The sequence below is a fragment of the Berkeleyomyces rouxiae genome (genome assembly GCF_048999995.1).
Source record: "Berkeleyomyces rouxiae strain 22BRR77 chromosome Unknown BrBRR77_ptg000012l, whole genome shotgun sequence".
NCBI lineage: Eukaryota > Fungi > Ascomycota > Sordariomycetes > Microascales > Ceratocystidaceae > Berkeleyomyces > Berkeleyomyces rouxiae.
In genome coordinates this window covers 2,651,439-2,673,339 of record NW_027396502.1, presented here as the reverse complement: position 1 = coordinate 2,673,339, position 21,901 = coordinate 2,651,439, and the positions used below count along the sequence as shown (strand labels likewise).

Here is a 21,901-nt window from a genome sequence, read left to right as displayed (position 1 = left end):
AGTCTGCGGCTCCAGCACAAGGAAAGACCGGAAGACGCGCGCTTGCTGTTTTTTATCCCATGATCACTAAAGCCAGAAAGACACGTGAAAAAAAAAAAGTAGACTAGTTATAGCCAGAAACAGGCGGTAGATTGGAGCTTCAAGCTCCACCAACCAAACCAAACAGCATAGATAACTACAAAGAGATAGTTACAAGATACTTGCTTTCTTGTCGCCTCTCTCCTCTTTCTCGCATTCTCTTTTCCTTGTTCTCTTTCATGTTCTCCCGCTGCGTCATCGTCATCACTGTCGTCGTCACTTCCGCGTGTACCGGGAATAAACTAGAAACAAACCCAGTCCCGCTGCTTTGTCCCTTGTCACTCTGCCTCATCCTCGCTCTTTCTTTTGGCGTGTTCTGTCTGTCCTTTCTCCCGGTCCAACTGGTTTTTTTAAGTTGCCAAACACCCCCCAACAAATCCCTATTTCCCGCCCTGCCGATCACTCTGTTTTCAGTAGTGAGCCATCTATCATGAAAGCACGCTAAAGAGCAGCATAAGACATGTGCATGCTTCCTTGGACCAAGAACATTCCTAGGGTTAAACACCCACGTGGCTCGTAATAACCCTCCTTTGGCGACAACTAGCTGTAAACCCATATGTGAACCACTACCACTTGTCACTATTTAAAAAGTCATCTCCCCATCACATCCAAAGTTACATGCAAGTAATAGTAATCAAGTAGAGAAAAATATAGATATATTCCATGTATTCATGCCCAGAATGTAGAACCACATGTTGATACGATACCGTCTCTCTAAGCTCCGAGCAAAAGCAGATGAATCACCAAGTCAAGGGCATATAAAAAGAGACCAAAGCCAAAGAAGAAAGTCAAGTCGTAAAGGAGAAAAAGTAAGTAAGCAAGAAAAGTGAAGAAATGAAAAAAGAAAGTCATACATGCAAGTAACGTAGAACAAAAACAAGCAGACAAGAAAGCCAAAATCAGCATAACAAATGAAATCTTAAAAAAGAAGTTCGTCCAGTCTCGTATCTTTCCAACCAAAAGATTCTAATCCATCTGCTTCAACCCTCATCGGTCTCTCCCTCCAAAAAAACAAAACAAAAGCAAATACTGAAAAAGCAAAAAAATCACGAAAGAAAAGAAATCACAAAACAAAACGTTCAAGCCCAGAAGCATTCATAGTTGCCCGTTAGCCCATTTGCCTATACCCATAGTTCCGCCGTTGTTGTCGTCGGGTCTTTTGTCTCGAGACGTTGGAGCAAGTCGAAAAGAAAATCAAGACAAAATAATTAAATCATCTGTATAATCAGGGGGGCGGCCAGGGCGTGAGCGTGCTTGAGATGGGCTGTGCATGTAAGAAGGTCGTCGAGTAAAAAGCCGAGGTCGCGAGCGTGTCGAAAAGGAAGCAAAAGCTTCCCTTGCCTTTATTTTTTATACAAGTTAATCATAACATTGTTGTTGTAAAGATTGTTGAATTTTTTTTGATGTTGTCGTTGTCGTTATTGCGTGTGGGTTGGTGTAGCAGTAGGATTGGCGCCAAGTGGAATATGCACAGCCCATTCACTAACCCGAGCCATTCCAGTTCCTACACCTGTCAGACCTGCCATTGTCGAGGACTTCACGTTGTCGTCATGGTGGTCGTCGTACCTGTGGCGCCGTCTACCAGGCGCATGCCCAGCGGCATCATTACTAAAATCATTCGGGGGTGGGCCGGGACGACCAGGGTGTCGACCAGGGGCCTTCGCATCTCCTCGAGGAGGTCCCCCTGGACCAGGGCCGTACATGCCATCATCGAAAGGGGGGCGGGGGTGAATCATCGGAGCACCGGAAACTAGAGGGGGAAGCATATGAGGAGGATGACCGCCGTATGGAGAAAGAGCCCCGGGGCCGTGAGGAGGCATCGGACCTCCCATAGGGCCCATGGGACCCATGGGACCAGGACCACCCATGGGAGCCATAGGACCGCCCATCTGCCGCATGCCATTTCCCATAGGCCCTCCCATAGGCCCCATGGGCCCCATGGGCCCCATGGGGCCCATAGGTCCAGGAGCGCCCATGGGACCAACCATAGGGCCACTCATAGGGCCACCCATGGGACCGCCCATTGGCGCATGCATAGGAGGGCCATGAGGCATCGGCCCAGGACCACCCATGGGGCCGCCCATGTGGGGACCACCGTAGGGCGGAGCTGTACGAGGAGGAGCGGGAGGCATGCTGTTACGATTCTTGAAGCGATCCTGGAGACGACGCTCTTGGGAGTTGGCGCGAGGGCGGCGAGTGGACTTGGGAAATTCTCCAGCTGTGCTGTGGCGCTCGTGGTTGGCAGCATGAGCGGATGCCCTTCGGGAAACACCGACGGGAGGCATGCTATGGGTGACACGACCGTAGTCATCGTAGTCTTCGTCATCCTCTTCCTCTGGAGAAGGCGCTGCCGCTCCTCTACCCCCCCTGCCGAAGCCACGTTGACGAGGATCTTGCGCTAGAGCAGGATTGCGATACTCATAATCGCTATCCTCTTCCTCTTCCATCTCATCGGGCGTTTTGTGGGCTTTGCGGTGTTTGAGGACAAGCTCATCACCACGGGCCTCAATGCCACGCCGCATGGGACGCTCATCTTCATAGGCATGGCTAGTTGCGCCATGACGAGATCTAGAAGTAGCCCGAGGAGGTCGAGGGTTTCTCGCAGGTTCCCGTCTTAGGTCTCTGGGGTCGCGTACGTCTGGAAGATCTCCATTGGCAAATTCAGCCGTTACACGACGGTTGTAGCCGGTAGATGGGCGAGCAGCAGGTTCGCTATGGAGGTCATCGTCAAAACCAGAAGCAAACTTCTCAGGATAGTCATCGGAGGCGTACTTGGCAGAGCGTTCAAACTTGGCGGAAGCGGCGTACCGAGCTGCCGGCGCCGCATAGGGGTCCTGAGCATACTCCTCAGCGTATCGCTCACTAGCAGCATATTTACCACGAACAGTAGCAGGGGGAGCGGCATAGTCGTTAGCGTAGGCATCGTCGTACCCGGCATCAGTTGCAGCACGAGCTCTGGGTCTAGGCGCGGCTTGGCGGGAGGGATAGGCTCTGCGGTCAGCATATTCCGCAGCAGCAGCGGCAGGAGCAGAGGGCTCTCTGCGGTAATCTTGGCGGAAACCGCCTATATTACCAGCACTGCCGCCGGCAGGAAGCTCGCCATAATCGGCGTCGTAGTCTCCAGGGTACTCAGCGTTATACTCCATGAATTCATCTTCATAATCGGCTGCAGCCGCATTAGCACGTTCTCGCTCCCGGGCGAACTCGGCCCGTTCACGAGCAGCTAACATGTGCTCACGCTGAAGGCCAGCGGAAGGCTCTCGCGTAGCGGCTCTTTCAGAAGCAGCAAAATTTCGCTCCCGAGACTTGGTAGGGACACCATAATCCATTTCGTAATCTTCGGGGTATTCTCGAGAGAAGTCACGGGGAGCCTCGCGGGGGGCAGGCCGGCCATAATATTCACTACTAGGACCAGGAGCAGCACCCACACTCATGCGGCCAGACATGCGATGTTCACCGCGCATTGCTCTAGGAGGGTATGCCATTTCGTCGTCGGGAAGGGGTTCTGGACCACCTGCAAGTTTAGGATTGGTGGAATTGAGAAGAGGGTCGTAAGAGGCTAAGTGGCAGTCACAATCCTTCCACTTGGTACCACAGGTCGTGCAGAACTCAGCACCACAGCGACTGGGTGCAAGGCAAGAAGCGTTAGTGAGGATTGTTCAACCCCTTGTGACTAGAGAGAACGAAGGGAAGGACTCTGGGGTGGGGTTTGTGGGGTATGACGGACGGGCCATGTGAAAGATACAAAGTATGGAGAAGAGGCAAGATTCGGATAAGAGAGGGGTATGATGTATAGGGCAGGGCTACCAAAGACGGGGATCTGAGATTTGGGTGAAGTGATGTATGTGCAGTGTTGTGTCAGGTATGAAACAAAGGTCGGCATGAGAGTGACGTGTGGGAGAAAAGTCCGATCCAGATAGCATGAACGAGGGTGCTATTTGTTAACGCAGCCCGCTTGAGCACGCCCTGGCTTGTGATCCCGTCCTTATTAAGAAAAAAAAACATCATATCAAAAACGATATGTCTTTTCACTGAACGTTGACAGAAAACCCGCGAATACTGATCCGCAAGTCAAACCAGACAATCTGTTTCAAGAAGCGACAACGGGGAGAGAGTGGGATCATGAAAGCCAAAGATCCAAAGCCAAAATCCCTCAAGTGTAAACATGCAATCAAGAAGGCAAGAGAAAGAAAGACAGGAGACTCGTGTATAACCAATTTTTAGAGGTCTACCATCCCAGACTCTGACACCAAAGACAAGAAGAAAATTGTTTTCACTTACCAAGTTATGCAGTCTGAGCCTTCACGTTGTTCCACAACAGCGTCACAGTTGTAGCAACGCTGCCAACCGTTGATTGTAGTTGCTTCACGGCGGGGCGTAGGAGCAGTTCTGGCAGAGCCTACTTCGTCTCTATCCCTCGTGCGGTCCTTGTTGTGTCTATTTGAAGTCTTTTTTGCCGAGTAACGATCGCTGTAGTTGTGATATCCAGAGACAGAAGCTGGACGGGCGTCAAAGTCGAAATCGCCGTCGTTTGCGTCTGGTTGCAAAGGTTGGCGTGATGAACCCTGGGCTGCGTTGTACTGGGCTATACGACGATCGAGGGCTTTCTTGAAGCTAATATCAAGATGCTTGTCGATGAGCTTGAGAGGGATGATGGTCTCGCAACACTTGGGTGGGAACTGCGTGGAGTCGGTGACAGAGTCTTTGAAGCGTTTCTTAAGACAGAAGTGGCAGAGATAATCACCACAGTCGAGTTGTATGATCTGTTGAGGAGGGATGTCGTCCAAGCAGTCGATGCAAGATTTTCTAGAAAGAAGAACAGTAAGTAGGTGGTGTCGGAAAAGAAAGGAAGAGGGAAAAGAAAAAAAAAGAGCAGGGGAAAGCGAAAAAGGAAGCAAAATAACCAGTGTATCGGTGTGTAAGAGCCAAAAAGGCAAAGACAGACGTTGCGGTGTGGGAAAACAACCAGGTAAAAAATAAAGGCACACAACACACAAGCAGCAGACCAGCGAAGAGGGCAATGCGTCGCCACGTCACAGTCAATCTTGACTTGCAGTAGAGCCAAATAACGTGAACTGGGGAAGAAAAAAGAAACGGAAAGACACGGCAGCATGAAAGAGGGAAAAAGAAAATAGGCAAGCAAAAAGAGGACTATGGCTCGGCGTTACTTGGTGGTGTAGGCTTTTTCCAAAGCGCCTCGGCCCTCGCTGAGGAGAGGGTGGGGGGCGTTTGTTAGGGGCCTCAGGATGGGATATTGAGAGAAACAGTGAGGGCAGAGCAAGATCTAGTAACACTTAATCACTCAGAAACTCACATTTCAAGGCGTGGGTTGATTGCCCCTTCGTCAACCTTTGAAGCTGTACTCGTTACACCACGCGGAGTATCCTTTGATTTCCGAGTTGCCGCTGCTTGTCTATGGTTGCAGGCAATGTGGGTTGTGATTAGATGGCAGAATCAAGCAAAACAAAGAAACACACTATGAGTGAGGGCTTTTCTTCTGTTTATTCTCAACGCTTGAACAGTGAACAAGTACAGACAAAGAGAAAAACAAGAAAGTCTAGATGGGGTGGGGGGAAGAGGAGACGAGAAGTTGGGTAGGGAAGCGGAGGCCAGGCCTCACTCGAGAAAATGGGAGTCCAAGAGTTGATCAACAAGGCCTATATAGCACTGTGACCCAGTTCAGAAACATGAGCCACAAGACTGGACAGGGACAAGCAACAGGGCGGTTGGGTTAGGCCGGAGTGCAAGCAGCCAGTGAAGAAAACAGAGCAACAGTCATCCCCCACTTATGTAGATAACCGTTCTCATAGCAGCAAAAGAAGCGCAAGCAAGGCACACACGGCGGTTGGGCTGGAGAGAAAAGTGGACAGGGAAAAAAGCTTAGACCAAACCACAGCCAAATGTATGTACGTATGCTGTAATTGGCCGATTTAGTTTGCTTGGGCTGGATGGCTGGTGCTTTGTAACGCTCTGTATTTTTCTGCCGTTTTTTTTGTCTTTGGGCTGCCATTGACCATGCCTGGCCTGTCTCTGGGATTGGCTGTCGGCGGGTTGGGTTGGGCGCGAACGAAAAAATGCTGGGGTAGATGATGTAACAGGTGGAAGGGGGAAGATAAACAGGGCAGAGCAGGGACTATCTACAAGATTGCAGGATGTCCTGTATACACCAAGGACTAGGAGGCGATAGCAGCGAACATCTCGCTGTAGATGACAGGAACAGTGGCTGTGACTGCGACTACAGACACTAGAAACAGCAAGCCACACGTTAGGAGCAAAGCCAATACACTTGATTCAGGCCCATTCATGTTCGTCTCCTGCAGCTGACACTTGTCACCGGTGCTTGCTATGGGTGTTAAGTAATGGATAGCTGCATCTATAAGCCTTGGCCTAGCCCTGTTCATGTGTACCCGTGTCTGTTGTTTCTTTCCGCTTCCTTTGGACACACTAGTCCACGTAGAATTTGACAGGAAGTGCAACCTCATGCAATTTTGAGGCCAGGTCTGCCCTGCTATTGATTTACAGCTTGAAGCCAGTGAATCATGTGCAGTGCATCCGACTGCTCTCAAGTGAAAGGAAGTCTAGGTCCAAAGAGCTATTGGTTCGGGTTGATGGTGGGAGTGGAAACAAGGAACAAATGTATTCAAGCATTTCACATAAGAAGGGGAAGGGTAGTTATACTTACGAACTTGCGGTGCTTCTGGCTTTGGTCGATGGCCAACGATTGACCTCGGGTGTCAGGCTTCGGTCTGACCTGAGGCTGGCTTGGCCAGTCGATGACCGCCGGCGTCGACGTTGGCCTTTGATTCGTCGATCGATTTCTTCGTCATCTCTGTCGCTATGGGCGACATCTCGGCCGTCCTCGCTGTAGTCATCTTCGTCCTCGCTTGATTCTGTGTCATATTCTCTACGGCTCCTATTGGGGTTTCCAATATCTCTAGCTTTGCCTGGGGCTGGCTTCGCTTTTGGCAGTGGAGCCCTGGAATATGCTTGTGGAGTAGCCGCTGCAGGTGCAGCAGAACTTCCACCTTGAGCCCGCGCAGAAGGATATCTACGACCTTCAGGAGCTTGTTTGGCAGCAGACTTGGCGGGCTGTCGGTAGGCTTCGGTGTACTCCGCTTCAGAATCAGTTTCTTGCATATCAGAGCCTTCCGTCATATCACCGTCGTCGGATTCATCGTCAAAATCGGGTGTCCTGTTCCGGCTCGATACGGGGGTCGGGAGATGGTTTGATCGTGAGCTTTCTGAGGCCTGGCCGCCGCGTCGTGAACTGGCTGGAGAAGGAGGTCGTCGAGCAACTGGTGCTCTTTGAGTCGGATATATTTTGCTAGCGGGTTGTCTGCGGGTGTCTTCGTGCGGCATGCGTTCAAAGGCATCGTCAAAATCGCCGTCTTCGTAGTCGGATTGTCGGCGGGGCTTGGCCCCTCGCGGGCGTTCACGAATGACCATGGCTGAAGCGTGTGGTTGTGTTTGTATGCACGTAATGGCGTGTTGTTATTGTTATGGTTGTTGTTTTCGTGCGTTATGTCGTCAAGAGAAGTTTTAACTCTCAAAAAATTCGGGGTCCAAAAGGCAAAGCTCTAAACTTTAAACCCAATGGCTCCAAACTATATGCTTTTTGGCCAGGGCGCTAGTTTTTAGTCGGGCTTGTTCTCATCACAACAAAAGGCGACGGGACTGTTCGTGATGTCAGGGAAAAAAAAAAAAGAAAAAAGAAAGACGTAAATAGATGGACGGGAGGCTGGCTGTGTCATGAAACAGCCAATTTCATACAGTAACAGGGGTCTGATCTAATGAGCCAGTCAGTAATCTGCCCATGTCGTCATAGTGTAAAGGCTTGAGTAGCTTTAGTTCATGCGCAAGAGCAATGAATGAATCTTGAAGAACTCTATCAAGATGCTTGTTTCTATTGATTTCGGTCGGTATGGCCTTACCTAGATGTTGATCACGAAAACTGACAAAGGACAACAGCTTACTCGTCTGGGCCTGGGTCTGAGTCTGATGTCGGGCAACTAGCTAACTATGTAACTATAGTTAGTTAACTAGTAATTTGACCGCTTCCAGTAGCCAATGTAGTACGGCGCAGCAAGAGTTCGTATGCACGTCGGTTGCACACATCAAAACATACAGGCCGAATTGGTCGCATTATTGAGTTGAGGCCCACCAGGGGCTCCAAGGGTGAAGGCGTTTTTCTTTAGCCAGTAAACAAGCGCAAAGACGCACACAAGATATAGCGTTGATTCCAGTGGAACTTCCGGTTATCGAGCGAATAGCAGCACGCAAAACCCCGCGCATCCAAGCCCGACCTGCTCTCGAAAGGCTCGCCCGAGAAAACACACAGATGGATAGTCGTGTGATGATGGCGGAATAGGAACAATCTGAAAGACCGAGGAAGCAGTACTGAGAGAAAACTTTTCATCTTGGTCGCACAAGACCAAAACAGCACTTGCCCGTTCCCGCCCGCCCACATAGTTAGTTCTTGGATGGAAAGTTCCTTCTCCAAATTCTCCTGTAAACAAATAGGCCTTCGCCGCCTAGGCGTGTCGCCGGAAGTAACTAAATTAGCCAGTCTACAGCTCATATTCTGCATCCCTCTCCACCCTAAGATTAGTTTGAAGCCATCTGTGACCTTTGTCTATTTTCCAGTCCCATTGCTATGAAATCTATACTCAATCCCTTTTATTCAGGCCTTGGCCGGGCCTCTATACCTCTACCATGGCTTCATCGTCGTCTTCTTCAATCTCTACTACCTGGGGTTGTTGCCCTTCATCTTCCTCGCCGGCCTCGTCACGCTTCAAGACCTGTACCAGCCGGTCACAAGCCTCCTTGACATCCTCATTGTCAACGCGGGCGTGGGTCTCGCGAATGACCGCGTAAATATTTATAGTACGCAGATGCTCGCGTACAGGCCGTGTAGTCGTCAGCAACATGAGAGTCTCGACGTGAGTCTGTATGATGGTTGGGTCCGAGTCACGGGCCTTGTCAGGAGGCAGCAACTGCAAGTCGGGAATCATTTCCAGCATGTCTTCAGCATCATACTCCTCGTTTCCGGTGATGGGAAGTAAGATGTAGGGAAGCAGGTTCAGCTCGCCCTCGTCAACGAAAAGCGGGTGCACATCAACCTCGAACGCAACGTTCTTGATCGTGCTGGCCACACCCTTGCGACGGATATCAGAACTATGCTCGGTAAACACCTTCATCTTGTTGAGCGGGTACTCTCCATCGTACTCCTGCTTTGTGAGGAAAAACTTGCGAATATCCTCGTGCTTGGAAAGATCAGCAAAGACGTATGACAAGTAGTTGTAGTTGGCCTTCTTGTTATGGGCATTGGTTGAGCCCTTCACAAAGGTATCAACGAGTTGGTTGAGCACAAGGTCACTAGTAGAGAGATTCGCAACAGGGGGTTGCTTCTTGCCGAGAAGTGACTTCAAGTCGTCCCACTTCGTCAAGTTGGCGAGCAGCATAGCCAGAGCGTCTGCATTAGGCTCCTCGACCATCTTTTGGTGTCGTTAGCGAGAGGCACTATTGCGCTTGATACTATTGGCTTGGAATGGCCACCAGACTAGCCACCTACTACAATTCTTTGGAGAACACTGTTAACAAAGGCCTCGTCGGTTGCAAGATTCTTCAAAACATCCTCTTCGCCTGAAAGATTGACCAAAATGGTGACGGCATGTTCGGATATTTCCTTGCTTAGGGTTAGTCAAGATGCCTCTAGAAGTTGTTCAATACCGCATTCAACACAACGTACCAGCTTATCGCGAGTGAGGATTTTAAGAAACTTGAGAGGTTGGCAGTCGTTGACCTTGAAAATCTCGGGCTGTGACAGAGAGTAGGGGACAAGATTCTCAACTGCAAGTTGTCTGATCTGAGGGTTGGGGTGGCTGATGAAGCCCACGAGCTGGATGTCTAGGTTAGCGACTTGTAGTGCTCAACGGCTCATAAAGTCAAAACGTACCTCTTCCAACTCAGTCGGCATTGTGAAAGATATGAGAGACTGGAGATTAGATATCAGACCTAGGTAAGAACAACAGAAAAAATGGCTACCCCAGAAGCACCAGCAAAATAGCCTTCTTCGACTTATATCAGAGTCACGATGGTGGGGTGGTACTTTATTTTTTTTTATTTTCTGCCCCTCCAAAGAACTCATGTTCAAGGCCAATAGTGAGAAAGACTGAGCGACGGGTCATAATTCTGTTGACACCACTACGAAGTAGAGTCAGTCTATTCTGCCGTTCTTCACCGCTAAAATTTCATTGCGGGGAGGAAAAAATACATTCGAGAATTGCCTGGGCCAAAGAGAAAATCGCTTATCTTATCAGCGATTGCAGTTTTCTTGTGGGTTGCTTTGGACATCGATCTGACGGCATCGCAATCACTTCCAACCCAAAAGATCTTGGTTTCTACTGAGAAAGGTGCCACTGTTTTTTTGCTGAAGAACAGCATACTTCTTTCTTCTTACTATATTTTTCGAGCAGAATAAAGACCCCTAGATACAAACGCCCAACATGCCCAAGGCCGCTACCACCCCGACGGCCCCGCGCCGAAGACACAACCCGCTTGAGCTGGACTACATGCAGGCCGGACCTCTCAAGAACAAGGCTCCCAAGCGTATGAAGAAGGACCAGGAAGACGGCCCCGGTTTCGTGGACGCCAAGCAAACGCGGACCATTCTGAAGCTAGGTCAAGGTCTGACGCAAGAGGATCAGGACGAGCGGGTGGCGCAGCAAAAGGCGGCTGCCGGTCCGGACCGCGAAGCTTTCAACTACGAAGCCCGGCTTGCAGAACTAGAGTACGCCGATGAAGACGATGATCTTGAACCCAGCGGCGCGACTGGCGGTAACGGCGACGACGACGAAGAGGCATGGGGCGACGAAGATGATGAGGTTGAGCACCTCGACGTGGACCCCGAAGATCTCGAGGCATACCGCAAGTTTCTCCCCGAGTTGAACCAGGACCCGCTCCTGGCCCATGGATGGGACCAAAAGCCAGCCAATGGCATGGCCGAGGACGACGAGCAACCGACGAACTTGGCGGATCTGATCATGGAGAAGATCATGCAGCACGAAGCAGATATGGAGAGACGGGAGTCAGGCCCGATTGACGATGAAGAGCTGCCTGAAAAGGTCGTGATCGTCTACACCAAGATCGGCGAGATTCTGAGCCGCTGGAAGAGCGGTAAAATCCCTAAACCCTTCAAGGTTCTTCCGACTATCCCCAGAGTAAGTTAATTCTACATTCTCGGCGCTTGGTGTGACGATTGCTTTGAAGAGCTGTAGGAGCTGACCCTGTCTGGTTTTTAGTGGGAGGAAATCATCCAGCTTACCAAGCCCGAAAACTGGACTGCAAATGCTGTTTATGAGGCGACCAAGATCTTCACCTCTGGAAAGAAGGATACTTCGCGCGTATTCTTGGAGCACGTGCTGCTCCCGCGCGTTCGTGAGGATATTTACGAGCACCACAAGCTGAATGTGCACCTGTTCAAGGCTGTCAAGCGTGCACTATACGCCCGCTCGGCTTGGTTCAAGGGATTCCTGTTCCCGCTGGTCAGCAGCAACCTGACTTCGCGCGAGGCCACCATCATCGGCGCCGTGTTGACTCGTGTGTCGGTTCCCATCCTACACTCAGCTGCAGCGCTGGCTGGGCTTTGCGAGATTTCGGCACAGGGCGCCTCGGATGGTGTTGAGGGCGGTGGTGCTGTTAACATTCTGATCAAGGCTCTTCTGGAAAAGAAGTACGCCTTGCCATGGAGTGTCATTGACTCTCTAGTGTTCCGTAAGTCCATAGCATTCAGTCGGTCTGTTTCCAGAGACCAGAACACATGGCTAACTTGAGTAACACAGACTTCTTGCGTTTCCGCAGTGTCGACCCTGCCTCGATAAAGCAGGCCGACGGCCTCGACGTCGAAGAGACGACCAACGCCCGCCTGCCCGTCGTTTGGCACCAGTGCTTCCTGGCCTTTGCCGAGCGCTACAAGAACGACATCACCGAAGATGCGCGCGAGGCGCTTCTTGACCTGATTCTAACACATGGCCACCCGGCCATCAGCCCCGAAATTCGGAAAGAGCTGTTGTCAGGACGTGGACGTGGCGTTGTCGACGTCCCGCAGACAGTGGCCCTTGACGGCGACGACACCATGATGATGTAGATGTTACCCAGAGGAGCAAGGGTGTACTAAAAGTTGGGCTGTGGCTATGTGTAGCACATGATTTTCATGATGGGTTGCTTTTTTTTGCTCAAAAAGCAGGAGTTAGTGGGATTGCATTATCGTTTTGTTTGTTGCCATTTAGATCAGTTTGGTTGATTTATCTATGTTGGTTGTGTCGACACGTCGTTGTTCCGTTGTTCGACAGACACTTAACTTAGACATGCACGTAGAAAAGTAGGCCAAATATAGATGTGTGCCATCGCTAAAGTGGGTATCATCAGATCGCGATGTTTTATTGGCTGCGCAGATCATAGAGTGTCAGCCTTGCGCTTCCTTCTAAACGTTGTGTTTGCAGCCTTGGAATTTCCTCAAGGTGCAGTTCTTCCTTTGCAATTCTCGCGCAATTGAGTGAATGGGACTTTGACTTTGTCAGTCATTGACTTAATTTTTGACTACTATTTTGCTTGTCCCCATCTTGCCACCCTCATTCTGCCCGACCACTTCTCCTCGACGCAACTCTAAAACCCCTAAGTCCTAAGCAGCCTCACCTCAGCAATCTCGACCGACCAACATGGCAGACCGCGATCCCCTTCTGCTCCTACGAAAGAGCATCTCTACCAACCAGCCCGCCATCCCGACCGCATCGGCTGACCAGTCGGCGCCAGAAAGCCCGCTTTCGACCGCGACCCATCTGCGCTTCCCGCACACAAATGGAGCGCCCGCGCTGCCTCTGACTACGGCGACGCGCTTCAGCGCCTCGACAGACGGCCAAAGCGGCTGTGTCGACCTGCGCAGCATCTACTTTGCCTGGCTGAACCGCGAGGTTGCCATTCCCGAGTACAGCGCATCGGCCGCGCGGCTCAACGATGAACTGGGCGTGCTGGGCAAGGTGCAGAACCTGGCGTTTGTCGAGCGTCTCGACCTAATCACCTGGCTCGAGGGCGCAAGCGAGGAGTCGGAGTATATCAAGCCGCTGGCTGATGAGCCGGCGATGGCCGGTACGGCGTCTGGGTCCAATGCTGCGGCGAAGCCGTCGTCAACGGCGCGCTCGACTAAGGGTCCGGTTGACCCTAAGCTCCTCGCCGTATACTCGAGCGAGCGTAGAATTGGCAATCGCAACACGGTGCTTCGTGGCAGCAAGCCTACGGTATGTTGCCTGTGGTTTCTGGGCAAAGAAATGAGAATGTACAGCAGTTTAACAAGAGGCGTTTAGGACTTTTCACATGTGCGCAAACTCGCTGCAGCCATCATCACGAAACGGCCCCAGCACCCCGGGACGTCTTCGGTCAACAGTTCGTCGGCAGTAAAGTCTGGCAGTCGGCGACCAGACCCCATCATTCTGCTTTCGCCTTCAGCCTCTTCGATTCTACGCATGGCCAATGCACGTGCGTTCCTGGAAGAGGGCCGGTTCGAGCACGCCGATGGACCGGGCACCGGAAGTACGATCCTACATGTAACACGCATGATGCGGTCAATCGATCCTTCGCGGCCGATCCGGTTCATCCTCGTTGAGAGCACAGAGCACTTTAAACCCGAGTACTGGAACCGGTTGGTGGCCGTGTTCACGACAGGCCAGGCATGGCAGTTTCGCAGCTACAAATGGCCCAACCCCATCGAGCTGTTCCGCCATGTACTGGGCGTGTACGTTGGGTGGCGCGGCGATACGGTGCCGGAGACGGTGCGCACGTGGAGCTCGCAGAAGTTCATCACCGCGGCTGTCGACCGCTGGAGAGGCGATGCTAGCGGCACATCAATGGCCGAGACGTCCAAGGTACGCGATGCTGAGACAGTCGAGCTGATATGGAAGGACATTGAGGAGAACATGCGCACAAAAGGCTGGCGTCGGGATGCTGCGCCGGCGCGTATCTAGGTATTGATGTACTACAGGAGCTATGAAGGGTGAATTGGGTGAATTAGGAGGATAGTCTGAGTATCCGGGCCTTGTACCAGTTGGAAATGTCTATGTGATAGGCTCTGACCAGTCCTGTCCTACGTATCCAGATGCGAGCGGCCACACAGCAACAAACAAGCAATCGTACTACAAAACGGGCGGTGGCGCAGCGATGGCGTTTCTGGCGTGTCATGGATATTTTGAATATGGGAATTTTGATCTTCTTTTGCTCCTGGGTAACAGTGATAACATAATGGCAGCCATAGTTAGTACATACCTGTGCATTTGACATGCCTTCTACTTGGACGTAGGGTGGTGTCTCTGCAAGAAGAGTACAGGGATACCTACCACATGGCAAACAGAGGGATCTGGCAGCTCAAGGGACGATTTAGGCTTCAAGAACGGCCAAGCAAGGTCTTTTTGTTTGTGGCAAATCAAGTGACACATGTTGACGATATCTTGGCAGTGAGATTACTTTTACAAAGTTCGACTGCCCGGCTGCCAAGAGTGAGATGGGCCAAAAAAAGCCATGAGAAAGTTAGAAGGGAGAGAAGGGCCCGACAAGCATGTAACTATGTTATGTGTTTACACAAGCACATGCATGGCCTGGTGGGAAGAACAGGCGAGATTCTCGCTGCTGTACGTACCCTGTTCTCTTGTGACCGGCTGTTATCTCACACGTTTCTCTTCTTCAACGACCTGGGGGGCCTCTAAGCGAAGAGACGGTCCTGGTTGGTTGGTGGATTGTTCAGCTTATGTGCCAGCCGGCCGTGCTTACAGACTGTATAAGCATGAACATGACTTGTGTATGGTGTCAGTTGGGGCAGATCCAGCAGCAGTCGTGGGAGCACAGGTAAGTTTAGACCGGATTGCATGCGGGGCCTAACCCAGGCACAGCCGAAGCAAGGTCTTTTTGACGTGTAGGTGGGAGATTTGGGAGCCAAGGGATTTGGAGGAGGGGCAGGTGTTGGTTTTTCCTGCAACGCTGCTGATTTCCTATTCTGGCTCTTTAGGTTAAGCTTCAGAGAATTCCGCATGGACTTAGACAGCGCAGAGAGGGGTCTTTAATATGAAGGGGGAGGTGGAGGGGGTCTCGGAACAACGAGATCAGGACTATTTAGAAATTCAGGTTCAAGCTTAAGCCCAAATATCCAAGTACTGCGTATAAGTGTAGCACTTGTACAAGTGTCCCTGGTTATATCTCCGGCTGAGAGAATGCTGACACATCGTGCGTGGTGGTGGCCTCGTTTGGCCGCAGTGGCACGCTATCAATTCACCACGTGGGTTTATGCATGGGACGAGGCTTGGGCGTGTGCTTTGACTTGAACTGGTTCTCCTTCAGGGTTCGTTTGCCCTCGCTTTAGTGGGATGTGGGATGATTGGAGCAGCCTCCCGCACAGCATGCCTGAGCCTGGGAACGGGTGGGTGGAGGGGCTCGATTCATGAGCCTCGATATGGGCAAAGAATGGTCAATAAAAACAGACCGGCCGCCCCGACCAACAAGTCTCATCTCAAGCCATTGTCAGGATCTCAGGGACAGGACCAAATAGCTGCTCGATTGCTATGTCCAAGGCCATTCGGCGACTGAACCCCGCTCGCTGGCCCGACAAGAAAACAAAAGTCGGTGGCTTGGTGCATATCTGGGATGACATTCCTTGCAGACAGGTTGGGGAGTAGAGAGGCGGGGGTCAGTCGGAGACAAGATAGATGTCTATGTAGTTGAGTAGTTAACTATACTCATGACTAGTGTGTATATCCTTGAGCCTGTAGCGGACAGGGCTCAGCATGAGAACAGCGTGTTGGGGTTTGCGGAATTACAGCCAGCAGCAATAGCGGCAGCAATAGCAGCAGCAAGAGGAGGAAGAAAAATGAAGCCTTGCTAGGATTCAGCAAGAGAAAAAGTAGACAAGAAGTGGTCGGATGGTGATGAAGCTGAAAAAAAGAAAAAAAAAAAAAAGCAAGGAAAGTTGGAGTTTACCACCAAATAACCGACCAAATTACCCCTAACAGGTGAAAGACGCCGCCATCTGCCTGTTTAGCCCGTTTTGGAAAGAACATTCCAATCTTCTACAGAAGAAAGTCCACGTGGCAAGTGTCCCACTTCGGGTCAGACCCACTCACTGCCACTCCCACTCCCTTCCCTTCCCTACCCAGACCCTTACCCAGACCCACGCCCAGACCCACACTCGCTCTTGCTCTCGCACTAGTAGGGCCAACAGCGTAAAAGAATAAAAGACAAAGTTCCGGCCTTTTTTTTTTTTTTTTTTTTTGCTGCCAGAGCGGCGATCCAACCACGATGACGATGAATATGACGATGAAGCTGACAATAAACAATAAACAATAACTATATTACTTTTTGCTAGAGCTAATAGGTCCCTGGGCCTAGGGGGGAAACAATCCAGGACAGGGCTCTCTCGGCCAGGCCGCTGCAGCCTGCCCTACTCGCTGCTCTTTGTCCTCATAGTCTTACGATGTCATGACGATATAACAGCCAGGCTGACAAGAGAAAACACATTGACCGTGCAGCTAGTTCTACGCCACGCGATTCATTCGTGGGCGGGCGCCTCTTTGTCTGTTCTGCCGCCTGCTGCTTCGGCCGGATAATGCTAATACGAGCCCAAGCAGCATGACCAAAAGCGCTGGAGCCGGCTGCAACGCGACGACCGCGCGGGGTCGATCGTTCACGCCACAGGCTTGATACGGCTGCTGGGCTTGGGCGTGCAGATGCTCACGTGGAAAGGCAGCAGAGTGCCGGAATTTCGAAACTACATGCAAACCTACAAGTCTACGCGAACTAGCTTGTGGGTGTGGGCGGGTATGTATGTGTGACAAGTCCGCCAAGCTACATGTCACACAAAGCACATGGGCCAATCAGTTGGCCTGAGATATCTATCCCGTCGGGTCTGATTCAATGTTGCAAACATCCTGACGTTTGTTGATGCACCTTCTTTCACTGCTCCACACAACCAACCCTCTTTGGGCTTTTTGGGGGCACATTCTTGACGGGGTCGAAGACAGCATCCGAGCGGATCCGAAGGGGCGTCAAGGAAAAAGGGCCCGGAAAACAATATCCTGCCAGCCGGCAGGTGCAAGCAAACAAAGCACGACCAACAGCAAAAAAACGGCGGGTCTAGACCTCTCATTGCTGCAGGCTGGGCAGCCCCGGCTGAACATGCCCCCCCCTCTTCTCGTGCTCGTTGTTGGCACTCTAAAATTACCATAAGAAGCAAAAGGAAAAATGGCAGGCCCGCAGTCCTCTACTTCATTCAAGCAGAAGTCTAGCAAGCGATATAGGATCAGGGCAGGGCTCTCTGGCCGCAGGCCCAAGGCCGGGCTGGACTTGGCTGTGCAGAGGTGACATGATGAATGCAACTGCAACACATTGTGTGGTGTTCAACTAGCCTTGCCCTAGCCTGTTATCAGTTTTCTGTCTGTTATCCTGCCCACCTTTAATTGTGCTAGTAGCACTCCAACAAGCCTGGACCTCTAGTTACTTGTACCAACATACATACATATGTATGTATGTGCATGCCTATAGTACCAACACCAAAGTCCGAGTCCGAGTTTGGGTTTGCCATGTCGCAGCTTGCTGCTTTTGCACCCCTGCTGAGAAGAATCCATATGACATCCTTCCTGCCATCCTCTCGCCTCCGGTTCATCCTGCCTGTTCTCGCTGCAGATACAGGTAGTTAGGTCTAGTTGGATGCAATTCGAGTAACTTGGTAAGCTAGGGACCATCACAAGAAAACGCAACATGCTTTCTCTTGCATTCTTGATTCTTGCTGTCTGTTCGTCATGTGTTTTCCTTCTCTAGCTGAAGAGGAAAAAAAAAAAGCCAAAATCCTACTCTAAAGCTCCAGCTAGTGTCTTGGCTCAGTGTCGTAGCCCTGCGGCTCCCCCTCCTGTCATAAACGCGAAAGCGCGACGCTATCGCGGAATGGGCACAAAAGGAAACACGGAGCCGTAATGCACAGGTTAGTGGCCCCTCTCCAAGGATCAGCGGGCTCAGATATCTGCTGTTTATACCCAGGGCACACGCACAGGCCTGGCCACTGTCTATTTGCACGTTCGACAACACTCGTGGCCACTAAACATGTCTGTAATCTTAGCCGGCCAGGAAGGAGAAAGTCTAGAGTACCAGCAAGGGCCTGTGAGGCTTGGCAGCGCAACGGTGTGCCCTTAGTCCCTTTGTTTTGTTTTCTTTTTTCCCCTTTGGTTGCATCTATTCAGAGGTATTTTTGAACCTTGTTCTACTTGTTCTGGTGGGTGTTCGCCGCGGGTTCTTGGCATTCCGTTGCCTACGAACCACATACATGGTGGTGTATACAGAGACTGAAAGTCCAACAAGTATGAAAAAAGAGTGCGCCATCTTTGATGCGGCGTTTAGTGTGTACAAGTACATTCATACATACACACAAACTTGACCCGCTTCATGGCTTGGCCTCTGGACAAACCTCCATCTGGCTCTGATTCATGCGCAAGGGAGCAGTCAATGCCGTGCTGAAAATGCATTCGCCACGTGGTTTGGTTGTGGTATCGGATTACAACCCCCTTCCCTTCTGTCTTCATTTTGCTTCTTCCTCCTTTGTCTTTGCTTTGTTTCCCTTGCACCAAGTAGGCTGCTGTAAGGGAGGCAAGCCATGGGCATGATCCAAGAGTCTTGCCTCAGTCTCGTCTAGTTCTTTTTTTTTCGCCCTCTTTCAGCGCTGGCTCTCCTTCCTGGCCTCTTCTTCGTCTCATGGTTAGTTCCTGTCGTTGTGGCTTGAGGGCCGGGGAAAGATGGCCATATGGACGTCTGTTCTTGGGGGCCTAGCCTGGTCTGGTCATGCTTAGTCTGCACCGCAAATTCTCCGTCCTTTGCTAAACGCTCGTTCCCCTTCCTCCTCGTGCAATGGCTCATTCCAAATCGTGGGCCGGCGATGATCGCCCAGCTTTGCTCACTAGCAGTGTTTCACTTTGTTCTTGGCTTTTTCGTGACATGGATGCAAGGAGTGTGTGGGGTGGTGGTGTGTGGTTCAAATTCGTCTGAGCCCTAACTAACCCTTATTACACGATCAGGTTCGTTTCCATCGCCCTTCTTCCTGCATCGTGTAGCAATGGACAAGAAAAACGTGCAACAGAACAAATCCTGCAGCTCGTAAATCCAGCCACTCACACATATATTCTGAGCAAGGCTTCCTGTTGTCTCTGCTTCTTATACCAAGCAAACTCGTTCATGGTCCTGCGGCAGGCCTCTAACATGACGGCCTGAAGAATACCAGACATCCACACAACTATGAGGCATAAGTTTATAATTGACGACATGTTCCCAGTTCATGAGCTCCAGCAGTTAGTGTAGCTTCAGTGTGTGTCTTGGCATGGCCAAAGTAACCCCCCGTTAAATAGGGCTTTTGTCCCGGGCGGACACCTTTTTCTCTTGTCCGTGTCTCCGGAATGAAGTGTCTGAACGTCTTGTGGCCATCTCGCTTATGAAACTGGAGAAGCAGAGTTTCAACCAAGACGGAGATCAACGAGAGAGAGAGAACTATCACTATGCAGGCAAGTCCGTGACACAGCTGTAAGATAGATACTTGGATATTTCTTTTTCCATTTTTCCCATGTTCATGTAGGGACATAACTACACCAGGGAGCAGGAAGAAAGAAAGCCACCACAATAGCGACTGACAGGGTCTCTGCTGGCTCAACTTCCCCTTTCACAAAACGTCACGGCAGGTTTATTCCAAACGAGCCCAAAAAGGAAAAGTGTGCCGTGTCCTAGGATGAAGGAGCCATGTGTGTAGTTATACAACCATCCATGTTTGGAGCATGGTAGATACCTTGGATACGGACAACAAGAAAGTCACCAAGGCAATGTAGGTAACTATGTAATTGCAGATATCTATGTACAAAGAGGATTCATGATAGTTTCCAAGTCAAGTGCAAGACATCAAGATATATGCATCTGTGGTCATATGGTGTGAGACTAGCCATCCTCATATCCCCCTTTAAGCCTGGACTTGACTACTCTCGTCTACAACCAACTAGGTGTAAGGCCACGATAGGAATACTTGACTAGCATGTTCGCATAGTTAGTTAACTACTTGTTGGCAATGTTAATTCCGCGGCAATTTGGCCTGTACTTGGAGGCGTGATATTTGCTAGAGTGTGGCAGGGAGAGGAGGTGGACTTGCATGTTTCTTTTTATTTTCTTTGGGGGAGACAACTATGCCGGGTTGTGTGTTCTACGCAGATGGAGAGAGAGAGACTTGGAAATAAACAGCGGTGTAGACTGGCAAACGAGAAACAAGATTGTGGCCTGGGTGGTTAGATGGTTCACAAACATATTCATGTAACTATATATAACTATCTCTGTGTGTGTGGTGTTTTGTGATGGTCTGACCTTCTTGGTTCCCGACTTCTAGAACAAACATGTCAACCCTCCTTTTTTATTTCTTTTTCTTGGTTCGCCTCTTTCGCCCGCTCGCTCTATTTCTCAATACGAGCGACGCCAGCCCAGCTAGTCAACAGCACAGCAAGAACAGACGTGATAGGAGACTTTCTGACCTTGCATAACTACTTGTAATAAATATGTAGCATTCTAACAGTTGCACTCGCTAGAGGCATGTAGAAGCCCCTAGCAGCGGCAGCAGAAACAATGAGTGACATTGGACAACCACCAAGCAGAACGTAGTACAAAAAGACACACGCACACAGACTCACACAATTTGTGTGTGTAGATGTATAGCTACCTATTGGTAGAGTTGCACCAGCCAGAGGCCCTGGCCCGGGGAACTGCGCCGTGATGGCCAGGCTCTGAGACTTTCTAGAAGGACGCCATGGAACGATCGGAGCCAAAGCCACGACCGTGAACAAAGACTCTCGCCTCCACTGTTGGCTGACACGCCACCACCACCGCCGCCGCGTCTATACTTGAACATGTTCGTGTACCAAGTAGTTAGTTAGCTGCCTATGTGGAAGTGATGTTTGACATCTTCTAGATTTGGTTTCTCTGCAAAAAAATATTAACGCGCATAAGATGTACAAACATACATGAATGCACAAGTCATAGTTATGCATGCATGCTTGATGTATTGTACCTAGACTTCTCCCTCCAAGCTGTCAGCCAGGGCCAATATATCCAGGTGCTTGCATACTTCCAAGTACCCAGAACCAAGGTACCAAGAAACATCTCAGGCGATGCACGCCACTAACAAAGAACTCTCTCAGCCAAAAATGTGACATGTCGAACTCCCGGGCCTCCATGGCAGCTTACCTAAAAACGCCATGCGTGTGACATCACCTGGAGTGTAGTGATAGTTGTGGTCTTTTGGCCAGCTTACGTCCTTGTTCTTGGGTTTCCTCAGTGCAGGTGCTTGTATGTGTGTACATCCTCACGTCGTCTTCTCTTCTCGTCTCTGTCTTAACTGAAACCACCATCTTATGCACAGGATTTGGAAGAGCTTCTTCAAGGTCTTCTTGAACATGGTTTGTTATGCATCATCCACATACCTGTAGGTAGGCATACATGCATATGCACATGCTCATGCTCGCTCATGCTTGTAGAGAGACAAGAAGCTGAACAAGGGGACGGTATGCATGCACAGTATTGGACTTTTGAAATCAGCTATTGTCGGAAGAAAGATCGACAAGCCTACGGGGAGAAGGGACCGATGATTCAGCGGTGACAAATAGCCCGACAGTCAGGATGGAGGCAATCGGATACAAGAGAACCAAGAAGACCAGATGGGTAAAGTATCGTAGGGTTAGGATTGGTTTAGGGTCTGTTTCAACTTGAACCTCCTCCATGC

At 50.6% G+C, this 21,901-nt stretch overlaps 4 protein-coding genes across 4 annotated transcripts; 2 read left to right on the top strand and 2 right to left on the bottom strand.

Moving 5' to 3' along the window:
- Positions 1-1,496: 1,496 nt before the first annotated feature.
- On the bottom strand, positions 1,497-7,524 carry BROUX77_008065 (uncharacterized protein; the record flags this gene model as incomplete). The annotated part of the gene is made up of 4 exons (XM_073753228.1): positions 1,497-3,702; positions 4,360-4,884; positions 5,393-5,491; positions 6,761-7,524. 4 exons carry the CDS (start codon positions 7,522-7,524, stop codon positions 1,497-1,499), a joined length of 3,594 nt encoding a protein of 1,197 aa, XP_073602358.1.
- A 1,253-nt stretch (positions 7,525-8,777) lies between these two features.
- Positions 8,778-10,054, bottom strand: BROUX77_008064 (uncharacterized protein; the record flags this gene model as incomplete). Its single annotated transcript, XM_073753227.1, has 4 exons — positions 8,778-9,572; positions 9,650-9,763; positions 9,827-9,976; positions 10,034-10,054. 4 exons carry the CDS (start codon positions 10,052-10,054, stop codon positions 8,778-8,780), a joined length of 1,080 nt encoding a protein of 359 aa, XP_073602357.1.
- A 529-nt stretch (positions 10,055-10,583) lies between these two features.
- BROUX77_008063 (uncharacterized protein) lies at positions 10,584-12,223 on the top strand (the record flags this gene model as incomplete). The annotated part of the gene is made up of 3 exons (XM_073753226.1): positions 10,584-11,297; positions 11,379-11,850; positions 11,919-12,223. The coding sequence occupies 3 exons, from the start codon at positions 10,584-10,586 to the stop codon at positions 12,221-12,223; spliced, it is 1,491 nt and encodes a 496-aa protein (XP_073602356.1).
- Positions 12,224-12,794: 571 nt separating this feature from the next.
- On the top strand, positions 12,795-14,093 carry BROUX77_008062 (uncharacterized protein; the record flags this gene model as incomplete). Its single annotated transcript, XM_073753225.1, has 2 exons — positions 12,795-13,370; positions 13,437-14,093. The coding sequence occupies 2 exons, from the start codon at positions 12,795-12,797 to the stop codon at positions 14,091-14,093; spliced, it is 1,233 nt and encodes a 410-aa protein (XP_073602355.1).
- Positions 14,094-21,901: the final 7,808 nt, after the last annotated feature.